The sequence below is a fragment of the Amia ocellicauda genome, chromosome 10, assembly GCF_036373705.1.
Source record: "Amia ocellicauda isolate fAmiCal2 chromosome 10, fAmiCal2.hap1, whole genome shotgun sequence".
Taxonomy (NCBI): domain Eukaryota; kingdom Metazoa; phylum Chordata; class Actinopteri; order Amiiformes; family Amiidae; genus Amia; species Amia ocellicauda.
The window spans coordinates 7,964,014-7,982,329 of record NC_089859.1 but is presented as its reverse complement, the minus strand read 5'-3'; the positions used below and the strand labels follow the sequence as shown (position 1 = coordinate 7,982,329).

At 37.7% G+C, this 18,316-nt stretch overlaps 1 protein-coding gene across 1 annotated transcript; it reads left to right on the top strand.

Annotated features, from left to right (window-relative positions):
- Positions 1–15,152: 15,152 nt before the first annotated feature.
- LOC136759601 (G-protein coupled receptor 12-like) lies at positions 15,153–17,126 on the top strand. The gene has a single exon (XM_066714590.1). It carries the CDS (start codon positions 15,153–15,155, stop codon positions 16,158–16,160), a length of 1,008 nt encoding a protein of 335 aa, XP_066570687.1. The 3' UTR covers positions 16,161–17,126.
- Positions 17,127–18,316: the final 1,190 nt, after the last annotated feature.

Genomic DNA, 18,316 nt, shown 5'->3' with positions numbered 1-18,316 from the left:
AGGCCTGAATAATAATACTAAATACGTACAATTTTCAGGCATTATTTCATTTATTTTTCTTCTAATTGTGCGTGCTTTCCTGATTTTGAAAAAATGGAGTCAGGAATGTTAGGCCCAAGTGTGGGTACTCTATTCATTGCAAATTTAAATCAAAAACTTTATTGCCATGACATTAGCTAAAGATCATGAATACAAATTTGCCATTTAAGTTGTTTGTGTTTAATTTGAAATATGCCACCCAAACTGTTATGAAATCACAATTAAAGGCGTTCAGTGACAGAGAAAGAGAAATTACTGATCTTTGTTTCAATAACATATACTTGGTTTAACATTGCGATTTATAGAAGCGGTATGGACAGTATGGAACTGACCCCAATGTATTTATATTAAATCATGGTTGTATGAAATAAATGGTTGTGATAATGTAATATTTTCTAGTGTGTTTTGGAAGTAATTGCTAATTGTTTTCTGAAGCAATGCATTACGATCTTCCTAACCACACCTTTTTTCTTCTTCTACACGTTTGTTTTCCCCCTCATTCCATAATTGTGATTTTACAATTTGGTGATGGTGAGTAATGGGCGCTTTTCACCACTAGAGGGAGCACTTGCATCCTTAGTGCTACCAGGCCAGTCACCTACAGAGAGAGAGACAGCTGCTTCCAGCCAAGGAAAATTATTCATAACAATTATTTCTTGGACGCAGAGGCATGCACCATCTGCTGCACAGACAAGCAAAAGATGGACTTGTTAAGGGCCATTGTGTCAGTGGTTGCATTTGTCTACATAAATCTTCGGCATAAATCTAGATTATGGTTTGTGATGGAGTCGGTACCAACATTTCTGTACCCATTTGGAGACTTAGATACAACTTAAGGTGCTGACCACTAACAAGGAGACCGAGAACTATAACTGAACTTTGATTTCTGTGACTTAACTGGTCGCATTATTGAGTGAGGACCTCACAATTCTAAACTAAACTGTTCCCAAAGGTCACTGTGCATCTTTTAAACTAATCAGGCAAATAAGCAATTCGTTCATTCCAGGTCTATACATTCGACCTCAGGAGTTTCCTTTCAGACTTGCATAAATATTCAATGGCTTTTGGCTGGGAACGGGGAAACAACTTTCACTCACCAGGATTACAGGGTGACATCAAGATCAACATGCCAGACTAAAAATAACTTCGCAATGTGCTGGTTAGTATCTGCAATTGTCTCTTTCAGAATTTCACCTGGAGAGGATAGGTGGTAAGCAGACTATTAAAATAAATAATTCAGAATCAGCCTCATTCTGCTTGACTGATTAAACAATAGTCTTATTGCTTTTTCTGTGGTGATAGATCTTACAATAGATAAATAAAATAAACAGAACAGTGTCACTCATGGCTCACATGACCTAATTTCTTAAGTACTGTAGTAGTCTTCACTGTACTTTGCCTCATAAAAAATGCAGACCTTTAAAACAGATGTGAATTTGGATAGAATTTACACTCAGTTCTAATAAAAATAACTAAATATTCTAGTACCACTATTAAACAAAATTGACATGATTTTGAACCTTTTTTCAGTCGTTCACATCCTTTTATAATTGGCATTTTTCTGGAATGGTTTTCATCTGTGGATTTCACAGAACTGTGTTTTCACAGCATTAGGAAATTAAATGGTTAAATGTAGCAATTCACAGTGAGAAAAAAAAATAAAAAGGAAAATTTCACTGTATTCCCCGTAAAAAACCCTAATTCTGATTGCTATATTGTTTTCTTTGACACCTCTGAGGATGAGGTTGATTGATTATGATGTCAAGAATCCATGACATCATCCATCAGGAATGAATGCTTTGGCAAAACGTAAGTTGCACATACACATATACTATTCTCAGAGGCTGCAATTTCATTTTAAAAGACTTCCCCGCTGCTAAAAATACATCATATAATTACAATCTTGTTCTTCAGCTTTGGTTTGTTTAGTTTTTAACGGTGATTCCAGATGACATGCTGATGTCCATTGAGAAGCATCTGGTTAAACATTTTAACTCAGCATGCATTATAAATCAATATAAATGAAGCCAGAGCCCACTGCTGTACTTCATTTGTGCGATTGCTTGGAGCTGCGCTTAAAACACCAAGCTCTGGGTTTGTCCACATCCTAATTGCTCAGACAGCAACTGTTTAAAGCCTGTGCCTCTGTATCAAAGAAAGCATGTGAAAGGAATTAACAGAAACAGACTCACATCTGTAATGCCAGCAGAGCATGCCAAGTCCCTTTCCCTGTGGAACTGGAGGTTATCTGTTCAATGACAAGGACAAGGAACACGCTCAGAAACGCATCGGGATTCACACCCTATTAGGCCGGAGGTTCAGTCTTGCTTGATATTGTATGGTTTGATGCCTTCCACTACTCCTGTCATATGTAGTTCATTAAACTGGGTGTGGAAATCATTCAGATAAAATGCCAAGAGTTTATAAAGTTTATAAAAGTGGCAAAACTCAATTTCCTAATAGGAACACTCAATTAAAAAGCCTTCTAGGTTTCATCATTCACTTTACTCTACTGCCTAGTATCCCATCAAAGAAAGATTGTCAATTCCCTCAGAGAGAAGATAACACTACATTAAATGAGCTTGGTTGTAAGTGCTGAATTATTCCTACTGTACTTACAATGTATGCACACCATGACAATTCAGATAATTTAAGTCACTAAATTGTTATACATCGCTGTGTATAATTACACAGCATACATAATACATTTACATTTAAACTGTGTAACCACACATGGAAGGGAAACCAGAAGACATGGGGGACCATATATGACCAGTACATGACCAGGATTTGAAAAACCTTTACCTTTCTTTACATTTTAAAGAAACATCTAAAGCTCCTGTATTATAATGGTTGTTTGATCCATGTCAGGCTCTTGGAGCTGTCAGTTCTTATATGACCCAACAGCACATCCTGCATCTTTCAAGTTCATTACCTGAGTGTGAGTAAATGTGCGTAGACAGATTCAAATTGAAAATATATTGCTTTCCTGTCTCAGTCTAATTTCCCTGCCGTCCGAAGAAGAAAAAGAAAACACAATAAAACATATCTGCCACCTTGCTCTTCAATGACGCCAAATAGAGTTTGTGTTAATGCTTCAATGTTCCGAACTTTCTGAATTTTGCCCAGAAGTTATTGAACTACCTGCTGCTGCACTGAGCTTTACCACTTCCCACATCACACCCCGAAACCCTACCTTCATCAAATCCCAATTCTGCACTTTCTGCAAGATAAACACCCACCTGTCTTGATGCAGAGGGAGTGTAAAACAAAATATGGCCAAATAACACAAGATCTCAGCCTCAAAAAGCTCTCCAACTAGTGCACTCAAAATAAACTGGAGTTTCACTGTTTAAATAATGCCTCCAGTCAAAGTCTGTCTACAGTTAAGGTTTCATTTATTTTCTCCCTGCATTTAAATCATTATAACATTATTATGCTTGTAATTGCTGCATAACAAAATTAAAATGTATGATGGAGATGAATAATGCAAATGAATAATTATCCGTAGCTCATGAGCTAGATGTTAATCACAGTTCTAGACGATACAGCACAGTATCATTGTACATGGTACATTAGATATATACATGACAGATCGATACTGGTTTGCTTACAAGAAAATTTAAATGAACTTTAAATAAACCCAAAGATGCCAATGGAAGTCAGTGTTAGGTGGATGTGAGGAGTCCCACAGGGGCAAACAATAAAAAAAACAAAAAAATAAATCAGATTATATTAATCACGTTAAATATATTGGTCAACAGCAGATACAAAATCTAGTCCAGAATACTGTAGTGTAGTAGGAAGGCATTTATGTTGCAAGTCGCCCTGGATAAGGGTGTCTGCCAAGAAAAAAAAAAATAATAATAATAATAATAATAATTTAGCCATTGATATATGCAGTATATCAGCCGGGCCTCACTGTCAAAAAGCCACGAAGTCAGTGATTTACTAAACAGCCCGTTTACTGTGGCATCTGAGGGACCTATATCTGCCAGACATTAAAAATAGACCCATCTCAAGGCAAAGGGGATGGGGGCAGCTATTGCAAATGTGACAGCATTCACTTTGGGGCTTTGGAAGCCCCAAGATAATCTCTGAAGAAAGTCATCAAGGCTCCCACCAACATATCATAAAAGTGGTCTCTTGATTATACATAAACACATACATAATGCTTTATTGCTTCACCAATTACCTTGGATACCGTACAAGGGATTTTCTCCCAGCCACTGTCATGAGAGTTTCCCCAAGATTAGGTTACATTACCCACATCACACCCTGTCTACTATATGAAGCGTTTGTATTCCCTTTAACAAACAGGCCACAGAAAATATAATTATTTTTTGTCAGCGGTGAGAGGTAACTGGCTCCCTACACACTTTCTTACAGAACAGAACTGGCAGCTTTCCTGAATGTACTGTGATGCAGCCCTGGTATACTTTACTGTGAATTTTGTATACCTATAATAACAGGTGTTCAATACTTTACTCCAAATCTATGAAATAATTTTCATAGTTGCCCTGAATTAAAACATTTTCTCTTATATTTTCATAAAAAAAAAAAAATCTAAATAACAAAGAGAGATCGTAATTAAAAATCTGAAAATAAAGAGTAAGAGTAAAGTAAGAGATTTAAACAATTCAACAAAACTGAACATAAACTAAAGAATGCGAGCAACACTGTTAAACCCAAAGTGATACATTTGTAAGCCATTGAAAAGCCTGGGGCTTTAGAAATAAATAAAAACTTTTACACCGATAAGTCTGCTCAAGTATTTTTGATTTCCTGTTTTTAAGTTTGCGTCTGACAGACACCTGCAAGGCACGTCACAAAATCGAATCTCTTTTTTCTTTTTGTCTTGACAGTATTGTAGCCCTGCATATTTTGAACCTTGCATTCCTCAATAGGCAACCGTGTTTACAGTCTCATCTGAAGAGACTGACTCCCACTCATCGAAATCACACGACTAAAACTTCTGTGCCTCCCTTCAAATAATTTTGAAGTTCATGACTTCTCAAGGACAGCCTGTGCGTGGTTTGCACTCAGACACGGCATGGTTTCTGCGATTATTCACACTTTTAGTAGGTGCCTTTGTGGAAGAAGGCTGGGTTAGTAGCTAATATAAAAAAATAACATCAATTAAGCTTAAACAGCAGTGGCTACTGAATTGTGCCTTGCATAAATAAATTACAATACAATTCAATCCTATCATCTTTAAAAAAAACCTTAAGAAATTGCAGCAGGATTTGAAGCCCTTTTCTTTTTCATTATATTGAAATTGGTTTGGCTCTCTCAATACGTGTGTGTTGAGGCATTTTTTGCTTAAATTCCTGTTGCGAAAAAATACCGCTCTCTCCGAGGAGATGGAAATTGAAAGGAGGCCAGCGCAGTGCCTGTGGCGTCTCCTGATGCAGAGAACAAGGGAGGCAAGTCTCAGAAGGCAGCCAAACCTTCCCCAGGGTCCTTCCATAACAAGAAGCAGTATTTTTGATCTGGGGTGATTTCATGCCTGTCAAGTTAACAATGTCAGCCAGGCTCTGTGTGTTTGAGGTCTTTGGTGTCATTCTGCAAGGTTTTCTGAAACAGGGGAGGGTTCAGTATTCATTTATCTGTTTATAAAATATTTTTTTATTCCTTCTGTGAATGGGCAGAAATAAAACCTTCCTGTTTGTTTTCTTACTGAGAATCACAGGTAACAGTAGCTTGTAAATCTTAATAGGATTGAAAGAAAATAATTTATTACAAATGGTATGTTTTAATTTTATTTAAAGAAAATGTTGCATGCCTGTTTTCTTATAGATGAATGTACTGTATGCAGACATGTTATCTTCTCGGAGTCTATCGCACGTGTGATTGGATGTCGGCTTGTACATGTGGGTGTACTCTACTGTGAATGTCTAAAAATGATTCCAATTCTGTTATGAACACGTGAAGCACATTTTCTGCCGCACTACGTTTACCACACTTGGGCGCATAATAATTTCTTTACCACTTTTCTAGCTCTTTCTTGCAAGATGATCAACACCCAATGCTACAAAATAAAATAAACATTTAATGTGCCTTTGTTAACTTAAGATTGCACTCTGAAAGTTTAATGTGACACGTCTTCCCAGCTTGTTTGTGTGTTTTGTCCCATTAGGAAAAACAGGTGTCAAGTTAACAGCCCAGTAAAAGCTTTATGAGTATGGTCCTTAATTTAAAAAGGGGAAAAATAATTATATAAATAAATCTGTGTGTTGTTGTACCCAAAATTCTACTATACATTAATGTATAAACGGCCCTAAGAGTTTCATTTTGACAGTTGATACTATATTGCAAGTAAGCATTTCCTGTGGTTTTGTTAAGGTAGCTTGATTAAATAATGGACAAAAAGGTTGTAAGTCTACAAAAGGATATTTGAATTATAAAGCGCCTCTATTCTTAGTATTTCTGTTGAATGACTCAGAGAAGGCTGAGTCAAAAGCTGGCTTCATTCTCCCGTTATATGTTGGGATAGAGGTTGAGATTGCAGTGTTAAAATATTTTGTAATTCTGTGTGTTTTGTTATGTATACTGTGCATAGGTGCAAAAATGACACAGCTGTATAGTCAAAAGAAACTGCACAACCCCCATGACTCATTATAATCAAGTTCAAATAAACACCTGTATTAGGCCACTAGAGAAGACAATTACAAGCTACGACAAACCACGTGCAACTGTTTGGTTATTTTGGTAGACTTTCAGCATCCTTCATAAACATGTGCAGTCAAATAAAGACAGACTACAGAACTGCTAGAACATTTCAAAATCAATAAAGCACTTTTGATTTTTATACAACTACTCTAACACAAGGCATCAACAGCCTGCAGATCAATGAAAACTATAGACAGGTTTCTCTGCACGTTTGAGCTTCCTGTTTGTCAGACCCATTTTCCTGCACAATATGTAGAAGGAAACTACAAACAACCTAAAACAGTAAAAAAGAAAATGTCACTTGTCTCAGTTCAGACAGTGTAAGAAGATATTTATATATTTAACATAGCAAACAAACGGTGGAAATTTGTATTATTATTTTTCCCTAATTACACAACCTATTCCACACTTTCAATGTGGGAAAAACTGGGGGTGGGGGTACATTTAAATCACAGATACTTTCTTGAAGATCAAAGAGCTCTGGAATAAAGATGTGGAAAGGCACAGATCAGGGAAGGGATATATAAAAAGTATACAGCACCACCCAGATTTTGCTTAGACCATTTAAATGCATCAATATTTCAGATTGTAACACAACAAAACATGAAAAAGTTTAAGGGGTTAATCATTCCTATAGGCACTATTTACACGAGTGTTTCTTTGGAGTTTTACGAATCCCTTGGACTGCTATATTTCAACGTATTTGTTACAGACACCTGACTGGGAAAACATTTGATTCTGTTCTTGACTTAGGAAACACTTGCCCATGTGTTGCTGCAGCTGTTAAATAAGATGCTTTATTTTTGCTATTCATTCTTAATGTAACCAAATGGATTTTTAAGATGAATTCATTAATTCATGCATTGTACCATTCCTTTTGACTCCATGAATGATTATCCCTGCGTTTCCAGATGATTTGTTCACAGGAGATTCTTAACATTTTTCAGTCTATATTTTTAGAATGAGCTGCTCCGGTTACTGACACAAGTACACTATCAAACCTGCAAGACCTTCGACCATGATCTTCGCCTGAACTATGAGTATGTGGGTGGATGGTGGCGATATAGCAAGGTAAAAAAATATATATAATTTACAGACAACCAGCGCAAGGGGTTAACTGTGGAAACCACATCAAAGGCATTGAGGTTCACAGTTCTACTCTAGATCAACCTTCAGTTCATGCTTCTGTCAAGCCCTGATATAGGCTAACATGAGTGACAGTCCAAGGAATCAGAAACATTTAACCGTCCATGAATACTAGCCCTCTGGACGTTACAGGAAACAAATGCAGCACTTGATGTATGCTAATAGAAAGCTCTGCAAAACTGACTTGCCATTCAAGGTCACAAATATAGATGTGAAACTAAAGGGTGGTGCACTTCCAAACTGCTGAGATACATTAATTCCTGCATCTGATTTGCATCAGCAGAAAGGCAAAGCAAGAGTAACTTCTGTCATAGTATGCTTAGCTAAATGAGTGATTTAAGAAATTAATAATAATATAAGGAAAATATGGTTTTATAGTATTAAGAGTCATAATCCAAAATAAATGTTTCTCTCTCTACCAACCCAAAACTACCTAGCTTCATGATGCACAAGGTAGAGTATTTCTTTATCTGTTGTTCATAAATTGGAATAACAAGCAACCTTCAGAAGAAAGCAAGAAGAAAACCTCTGCAATTCCTGTACAATTCTGACATTTGTTGTACACAGTGTTAGTCACGAAGAGCTCTCACAGCTCAGCATGACCAACCTAGATACAATACTTGTGTTCCCATGGCACAGATTAAGATGTAACACTGGAGGAGGTGAGGTGGAGGTGGTAGATCATATGTTGGAGAACTTCATTTTAAGATGCAGAAACCCCCCCAAGCAAATGACAACAACAACAACAACAACAACATCATCAAAAAACAGCTGCAAAGATCAATAGTGAAACCCCACTGTGCAGCTGCAGTTTCTTAGAGAATTTTTATCAATGAAAAGCACCGATAGCTCATTCTTATTCTGATCACGAGCTGTGATTCATGAGCTTGGCTTCTCCACGGGGCTTGCAGAATAAAAATAGAAACACTTTGAAAGGTTCGGTCTTTCTTTTTCTTTTTTCCCCATTGAAGAATTAGTGCAGACTACAATTTCTTTGGCAACTACTATATTGAAATAAAAAACAGGCTGCCACTGGTGCTTCTCATAGCCCCACAACAACAGCAGGGATCACAACAACAACAACAGCGGACTGTATTTTCTCCATGCAATACACTCGACAATTTGAGACATCCTGTGTGCATTCCCAATGATTTACCATTCCTAGCTTGGAAAAAAGAAAAGGTATGATGCAATGTCACACCCAATCCCAGAGTATCATAGAAGAGACAGTCTACTACATCACTGCATGATTCCCACCAAACCTTAGCTCGCAGTGCTCATTAGACTGAAAAGAGGAACAGAGGTACTGGCAAAGGGACTGAAGAGACTCTCACCCATCGTCTCTTTCAGTCAAGAGTCTGGACGATGCAAGGAGAAAACAACGTATATATAATTTTACTTTATTTTTATTTATCAATGTGTGTATTGTAATATAGTCCATATGATTTCAATATTTCACCAATGCAAGTACTCTGCTATAATACTTCAAATCATTCACGTCCTACCAATCTGCTGGAGAGGCTATTCAACAAGGAATTATTTATAATAATCATCTCAATAAATACGTTTTTGCTGTATATACAAGGAAAATACAGCAATTTCCTTTAATTTATTCACATAACCTATTTAATGTCAAAGCACATGCTTGATTGAATAGCACATTTTCAAAGCCTGAAAGCTACTTTTAAAAGAAATTTCAAATGTGATCATTAACATATCACAAATCTAAGATGTAGGTTTTTTGTTGTTGTTGTTTAAACATTCCCAAGCTTTGTTCTGAATGATTTATAGAGATTCAAACGCCTGTCTCTCAACCAGAGTATTTCAAACAAGCCTGAATACATCACTGGGTCTGATTTTCAGTGCCCTGACTCTTGCAGCTGATTGCAGTGCATCTGATAGCATGGTGTTGTAACACCTGAACATTCCTGACTTTCTGATCATAAACTAAATCTAGAATTACTAGCACACTTGCTCAAAAAGCAATCCAGGAGAAAAGTAGGCGATAAGAGTTTCTGAAATGCTAGGGTTATGATTCATCAATGAAAATGGCAATTTTTACACATGTTGGAGAGAAAGCATTAGTTTAGTCTTTTAAGCGGTCTTTGATACTTGTAGCTGTTAACAGGGAAAGCATTAGAGATGGAGAGAAACATATTGAGAATGTAATATCTCACCAGTGAGTCACCAGATCCAATTAAAATGCATGACTTGCCTGAATAGCTAGCAGACAATGAATGTATACCACTGAGAACATCTCCAATGATCAAAGACATTTCGTTTTTTGTCTGTGATGGGAATAATTTAGATTTGATCTATATATTTATCTATTGTGTTATCAGAGTCAGTAGAAGCAGGTTAGATGACAGAAGCAGGTAAAGAAGGTCAAGAAAAACTGAAATTGTATTTTCTGGTGCTCTTTTGACTAAGACAATAATTGGCTTTAGACAATCTTTTAAACAGATCCAAACAAGAAAATCAATACCAAGTCAATACACCCAAAACAAAACAAAATATTTTAAACAAAAACATCAAGTTTTATAATAAGCAAGAAAAAACACTATATATACAATGAAGTATATATCCATCCCAACAAGGCCACAGAAAAAACAGAGCAAGTTCATTTGTACAGGCAAGTGCCCGGACCCCAATAATCAACCTAGCACTGGGAGCATATTGATCTCATGACTCTTTTTCCATATTGCCCTCGATTGAGCCTTCTCAAACTCCACAGGTCTTTCTGTGCTTCCTCTGTGGGGTACACACAACTACACATTCACGAACAGCTTGGCTTAAGCAAGTTGAGAGTCCTTGAGTTTAAAATATGCTTTTCAACTCACATTATTTCCAGAGCTGGCACAGTCCACCCAGCCAGGCTATGAATAGTTTCAAGAGCATGACTGATGCAAAATGGCAGTAAAATATACGCACAATTCTATTTTGATTTCAAACACATATTACATTTTTGCATCACCAATGGTTTACGTTTATTTAAGTTCTTAGGATGATTTTTTAACAGTGGTATTTAAGCTGAAATTCATTATTCAATATGTTGAAAACTAAAGGGGTATATAAAAAAAAAAACATTTTTTCTCCAATGATCACAGTCTTCTCCTGTTCAGAAAAGGAACCTGAATGATAGTGGTTCATTTGGAAGCTAAAAAGCATGATAGATTTAGTTTTTTTAATACAATTAGCGATGAGACAATTAAATTGTATGTAAACATTCTCATGTTTGGAAGTTGTATATTATCTGTGTTTGCTTCCTTAAGGCCCATAACTTTTTATGAAGGCTAGAACCCACAGTAACTAAAGGAGTAACCAATGCAGAATTAATGTGCTAACAAATTGCTGTTAAATTAGATGTATTGTTCCACAGCCATGCAAATAGAACCATTCAGTTCCTGGAAACAAGCACCTGTATTAATAGTACAGCAAACAGGAAAAATTAAATGAAAAGGTACCATTTCCACAAAATGAGGAACTGAACTGAAAAACTGTGGTCTACACAACAAGGGATACCAACTTCAAAGAAAGTAGTAATAAAATAAACATTGAAACAGACTTGCTCAATTACAGTCATGGTCTGCAGTACCATAGTACATTGAGAAACTGCCTTATGATGGATGAAAAGTATGAAACCTTAGACTTTGAATTAATTAAATGGTTGGAGTCAAACTTTCATGGTGTTGATCAGTAAATAGGAAAGGTTATAATTGTTCATTTAAGTTAATTAATTAATTGGCAATACTCAGGCAGAATAACGAGGCTTTGTTATACCAGGATAAAAATAAATGACAACTTGTATATCTATTGTCTTCAAGAATGCCCAAATTTTTTATTTGTAGTACATCCAAAATCAATTTCAATATTAAATGTTAAGCTTTTTATACATAACTGAACTCATACATTATTTTTGAGATGTGAATACAGCAACATTTAAACTATCAGGATACCTCTATATTGTATTGCTTTAGTTGTTTTTTTTGTTTGTTTTGTTTACAAATTATCTATAAATATACAGGTTACATTTCAATACACTAGAGGTCTCCTTTCCCAGTTGACTATGAACACACATGAAGGCAGGTTGGTGGTCTCAGAATTTAGTCCATAGCTATAGTTGAGCACAAGTTACCAGTCTTGCCTCCCCACGACCTAGGAATGACCCAACAATGAATATTTCTGATTATGTTATTATGGGTGAACATGACAATATGGGGAACATTGCTGTTACAGATCACAAACCTGCGATGACTGTACCCTGATGAAGAAAATGGAAATCACGGCAAATAAAACATTGAAGGCAGCAGTAGCACCAGCTGTGATGTAGTGTATTCATCAGCACATATCTGCTGGATCCGGCTCAGTCGACGAGAACCTGAGTTTTTCTGGCACTGATCAAATGCAGCCTTAGCTCACGTGATGTGTGTTATATTGATCCCTCAACCCTGGAGTGGTAAGCTTTTTGCTTTATGTCGTAGCTCAGTTTAGTGTGTGTGTGTATGAGGGAGAGATAGAGAGTTAGTCTCAGTCATGGACAAGGGGTTTATTTGATGAATATTCGATCTGACCAGTCAAATAAAAACAGTAAGAACTTCAGATTGGTGTTGGCACGCACAGAAAAGACCTTCGGCTCTGGCAGTCATGCCATTTATACACACACCAACCAATTACTTATACATGGAGTTGCTACAGTTCCTCATGTGCACACGGTTTTCTCTGGGTCGTGAATAGACAGGTTTGTTATTAAAATTCAGTAGGCCAAGAAAAGATGACATAACTAAGCTCATGACAGGTCTTGTATACCACAGTAAGTCTGCTGCGTTTTCTTTTTCTTATGCGTATCCCAGATGTCAGTGCCTCCCCGTGCTTTAGGACACTGAGCCTTTACTACCATATGCCCAGGATAAAATGTACAGATGAATAGCTTTACAATGTTTGTATAATCTAGTGAAATCCATGAGGTCTAGAGTGATTCAGATCAAACAGATACTGACTCAACGACACACCAATCCCTTAAACATTTTGTGGTACAGAAACCACTGCAGGAGCTCTCTTTTTCTTTTATGGGAAGACCCCATTCGTTCAATAAATACCAGTCATGCAGGACCCTACCGCTAGACACTCGCCTTCCTCTGCGGAAAAGGTTATGAATGAAACAGCAGCCGTGTAGTAAAAGGTTACTTATTATTCTGCTCACATCCCTCCAGATCCACAGAAAGAAGTGTGCATGCATGTGGTGGACGTGTTTTTAAATTCTTAAAGGCGAGACATCCATTTTTATAATCCTATTGTTAGTATGAGGTCTTTTTTTACAGATATAATAATCATCATCACAGGAATGTCCATTTATGGATGATTTAGTTACATAATAATATATTTGATTTTAAACTATATTTTATTGGTATCCAAACACACTATTATTCACCTGGTAAAAAGTAAATAAATGAACCCACAGTATCAGATATGTAGTTTATAAAAGTACACAGGGGACTAAAAATCTTGTTGGTTTGATCGGTGTAATATCAAACCCTAATTGAAAATGTTCACCAATTAACCATTTAAATATGGTCTTTCAATTCCTGGCCAGTGATCTGAAAGGTACAGGATTAGCTTTATATATACTTAAGATAGACTAGGCTATTTAATGAGGACAAAACCAAATCAAACCAATTAGTTGGCCAAATGAAAACTTTAAGTTTTTTTAATGTAGTAGTTCTGATTAGTTAAGAACAACATAATGAGACAATTGGAAAAAACAACTGCGAATGTGTAGTGAATGGCAATAGGTTTAATTTTGCCTATACTAAAGGAAATTGCTGTGCTCTATGGGACGCTTTGGGGCTTTTGCTGGGGCTTTATCATCAGGCTGGGAGGCAGGGCAGACTATTGCCTCCGCAGCTGCGTAAAACGACCTTGGGGTGAGGCAACTACAACGTCCACAGAGACCTTACAGGGAGAAGTCGCTATTCCTATTATTATTATTATTATTATTATTATTATTATTATTATTATTCCGATCACAGCTTCTCTGATTCACAGACCAGGGACCTGATCATGAATATAGTGAACACTTTTGACGTCAGAGCCGAGATTTATCAGCAGACCCAATGGGGCAGAATATTAAGTGCAAGTCAGTGCCAGCAATCTGCCAACATTATTGGGGATGTTAACCGAGGAATAACGCGCGATTCCAAGGACCCTGGGACAGAAACAACAGACTGGATCCGACAGCTTTAAACAAAGGGGAATCTGGTAATATTGCGTTTGTGGCTCTCCCCCCCAGCCGCCCGCTGTGCCTATGATGCTAGACTGTGCTAGTGTGTAAAATAAAGCCATGCAGCGCTGTGATGGGGTTGATATAGGCTGATGTTTTAGTCGCTCCTTTTCCAGGTATGTTTTAAAACAGACTGCACCTTTGCTTTGCTGGTTGACCTTTGTTAGTCCTTTATTACCGGCGAATGAGTGTCTGTGCAAGATTTGTGAATGAAACGCTAGCATGCACACGGTTTCAAATTGGGTCTGTTGTCTGTATGTCGTGCAGCATGTTGGGGTTACAAATGCAAGATACAGGCGACCGGTGGCAGCAAATGCGTATATTTATTTAGCTCGCGTTGGCAGTACCGTGGGTCTTTAAATAGCTGGTAAAACATTGTAGCTTGTGCGTGGTTTTGCAGTTTATTGCATTGATCATTTTAGTGCTGCGAAATTCCCATTAGTTAACAAGTTGAATATGCAGATGTGGTTCTGGTTTTTCGTTTAAACATGTTTACATTGGAATACAAATGTATTAAGTCATTAAAAGCCTTGATGATGTCTGATTCGTCTGTCATCGCCTGTCATAGTAAGACAGCGTTTCTGCAACATTTAACAACGTTGGTGCAACATTAAATTGTTACCTGGGTACTTAGTCTTCTTCGTTATCTTTGTTCTCTCTTTTTTTTTCCCTTTAAGCTTTGCCGTTTTGTTTTTTTTAGGTTTTTTTCTTTTTGCGTGGCTAGTGTACATGACACAGACGTCCTTCAGAAAATGTGATATCGGTGCAATGCATTCTGTAAGTCTTATTGATGTGAAATGTGCACGAAGTGAAGACAGAGCCGAATTGAATGGTTTAAAGTGTGTGAGTCTGTTCAGGGTGGGGTAGGGGGAAATTAAGGGAGGTGATGGAGAAAGGGCATGTGGGGGGGGCGTAATTTCCTTATTCCCCTTTACCTATGCATTCTGTGTTTTTCCTTTCAATCCCAATGCTGAATTTCTCTCCAGTAACACCCTCGTTTTCTCCCCCCCTCTCAGCTATGATTCATACTCTTGCTGCAGCTATGAGCAACCAACTACAAAACACCTCCTCCCTTAATTGGCTAAACTGGAATTTGCAGGACGATAGAAACTCCTCCCCCGTCAGGACCTCGGACCTGCGGCCAGTGCCCGTCAATCCATGGGACATCGCGCTGTGCGTCACCGGGACTCTCATTTCTTGCGAGAACGCCATTGTAATCGCCATCCTGTTTTACACGCCCACCCTCCGGGCACCCATGTTCATTTTAATAGGAAGCCTTGCCTTTGCAGACCTCCTGGCTGGACTGGGCCTGATCCTCAATTTCATATTCACCTACATGCTGAGGTCAGACTTTGTGTCTCTCATCTCTGCCGGACTGCTCATCGCCGCCTTTTCCGCCTCTGTGTGCAACATCTTGGCGATCACCGTGGACAGATACTTGTCTCTGTACAATGCCCTGACCTACCACACAGAGAGGACGGTGACTTTTACCTACATGATGCTGGTTTGTCTTTGGCTAACGTGCATCGGTTTGGGATTGCTGCCGCTCTTGGGCTGGAACTGTGTGGAGGACGGGTCCACCTGCAGTGTGATCCGCCCTGTGACCAAAAACAATGCCGCTGTGCTCGCCGTGACCTTTTTGCTGATCTTCGCCCTCATGATGCAGCTGTACCTCCAGATCTGCAAAATCGCCTTCAGGCACGCCCAGCAGATTGCTGTCCAACATCAGTTCATGGCTACTTCCCACGCTTCCTCAACCACAAAGGGTGTGTCGACCTTATCCATCATCCTGGGGACCTTTGCTTTGTGTTGGGTCCCTGTCGCCATGTACGCCCTGGTGGCAGACTCCAGTTACCCCTTGATTTACACCTATGCCACCGTCCTGCCTGCCACTTGCAACTCAGTCATTAATCCTATCATTTACGCCTTCAGAAACCCTGACATTCAGAAATCGCTATGGTTGGCTTGCTGCGGTTGTGTTCCTTCTAATTTCTCCTTGAGACCAAGGACATCAAGTGATGTATAGTTTAGAGTGAGATTTTTTTTTTTTAATCAAAACAGCAAGGTTTTATATGTTATCAGTTATACCTGCCCTGAGGATATTCTAAAATTCAAAGGTGCAAAACTATGCATTGTCAAAGAGGCGAGCTGCTCAAGAAAATACAAACAGAATATCCACTATTATATACCTACTCTGCTCTCTGACATTGAAGCCTAACGGGTCATGAGATTCAAGGGTCCACACATACTGAGTGTTGTGCAAAAGTACCTGTGTATCTCTAGGTCTGCAGTCTTGTCCGCACAAAACTAGAGCTATTTAAAGGTTTGATTTCTCAGAGAAGTGGTCCTTCCTTTTGTTTCAGTTGCCTATGAAATCAGCAAGTCAGCTGTTTGGGATAAAAAAATTTGTACATTGGAGCTGAAATTGGATATTTCTGCTTTGGTGCACCTGTCTAGGCAAGTGTTACATTATAGCTGTCCTGATTCGTTCAAAAGCAAAGATTGTCGCAGTTTGCAGGACATCTTCAAAAATGTGTTAGAAAAGTATAACATACATACAAAGAACATACATTCTTGCAGAAGGAAAGAAATGCAAAATCGTACCAGAAATGTGCACTGAGAGAACTACCTTCGTTCACAGGTTCATACACGAAACTTGAAGTCTTGACAGCAGACCTCTGAAACTGATCCATAAACAAACATTGTATACTCAGTGTACAAGAACATGGTGCTCTCTCTCGTCAGACATGTTAATAGAGTTGTTCTAATTTAGTAGGTCGTCCTTTTATTGTACTTTAGAAGCAACTTGCTCCCAGTGTGCCAAGGATAAATGCAACGTCTGCTAAACCGTTTTTACATTTGACAGGAGTCCAAGCTATCAAATTGACCATTCATTTCAACCCACACTGTTTTATACACAATGAAGCAGTCTCCAAAGCAGGTATTTTTAAAATTAAGATTAAGCAATGTTTAAATCTAAATATTAAATCATTAAAAGGGTAGCACTAATTATTTTAGGTATTACTTGTGTTATGGTTATCAATTGTATAGACATTAAACTCAATTAAATATCTTTAATGTTAAGGAACAAATGTTACAAAAAAAATGTAGGCCCCGTTCTACACAGATTAAACTACAGAGCTCTGCCTTATTCATTTTCAGCACCATGGACAACGCAAATTGAACTAATCTAGTCTTGGGGGCAATGCGAGTTACGTGCACAGATACCTAAGTAACTTAACTGGCTTAAAGTGTGTATTCACAAATTACCCGTCTCCTGAAAAACGTGATCATCTATATGGTCCGAAAAAACTAGGTTTCCAGTAAATATGCTTAGTTTGCATGACGCTTTGTGAAGATACTTGAAAGACTAATGTGCTGGTTTACATACACTACCTTATAAAGTTTCAAAAATGTGATGAACAAAACGAATGGAGTGGTTGACAGGGCGTTTATGCAAACATGGTAAATTACAAAAATGTTATAAGATTAGGGATGTTTTTAAACCTAACCGTTTCAGATAAACTGCAAGGAAATTCATTTAGTAAGAATGCCGTAATGGCAAAAGTTTGAGAAGTAAAATTTTACCAGTGGTTTCCAAAAAGTGGCAGCTCTTTTAGAAAAGTTTTGCATTCACAGATCATACAACGTAAACTTTTAATAATCCTTTTTATTTACAGGTCATATCATTTTCTTGTGATGTATAATCACTTAATATACCCAGTAAAGAGTTTCTACACAAACTGACCTTTTAACGAATTACACTGTGAGACTTTGTGACCACTGGCAACATAGTTACAAGATTGTTTTTTCATCAATTTAAAATAAATATTTAAGTGGTAGAATTGAAGATCTGCTTGTTGAGACCTTTGCTCTGTTTTTCCTGCTCATAGAACTGCTCAGAATTGTCACCAGTGTCTGAAAATGAGCCTTTGGCATCACGTTTGCTGAAGAAAAAGTAAGGTTAATGAGCAGTAATTTATACAGAGCAAAGAACATGCAGCAAATGTGTAATTTGCCCTCAACCCCATTAAAGTTCTCAATTATTTAATTAGTCATCTTATTTAGAGTGGAGAGCTGGGAGGTATTCTGTTTTTCATGCATTTGATTTGAGTGTTTAATTAGTTGAGTTGTAACAGTTTTCTAAGTGTAGAGCAGCTGAAATGTATTCAAGTTGCATGC

What these genes read in the sequence shown, in the direction of transcription:
- LOC136759601 (XM_066714590.1), top strand. Translation starts at nt 15,153, where the DNA reads ATGATTCATACTCTTGCTGCAGCTATGAGCAACCAACTACAAAACACC.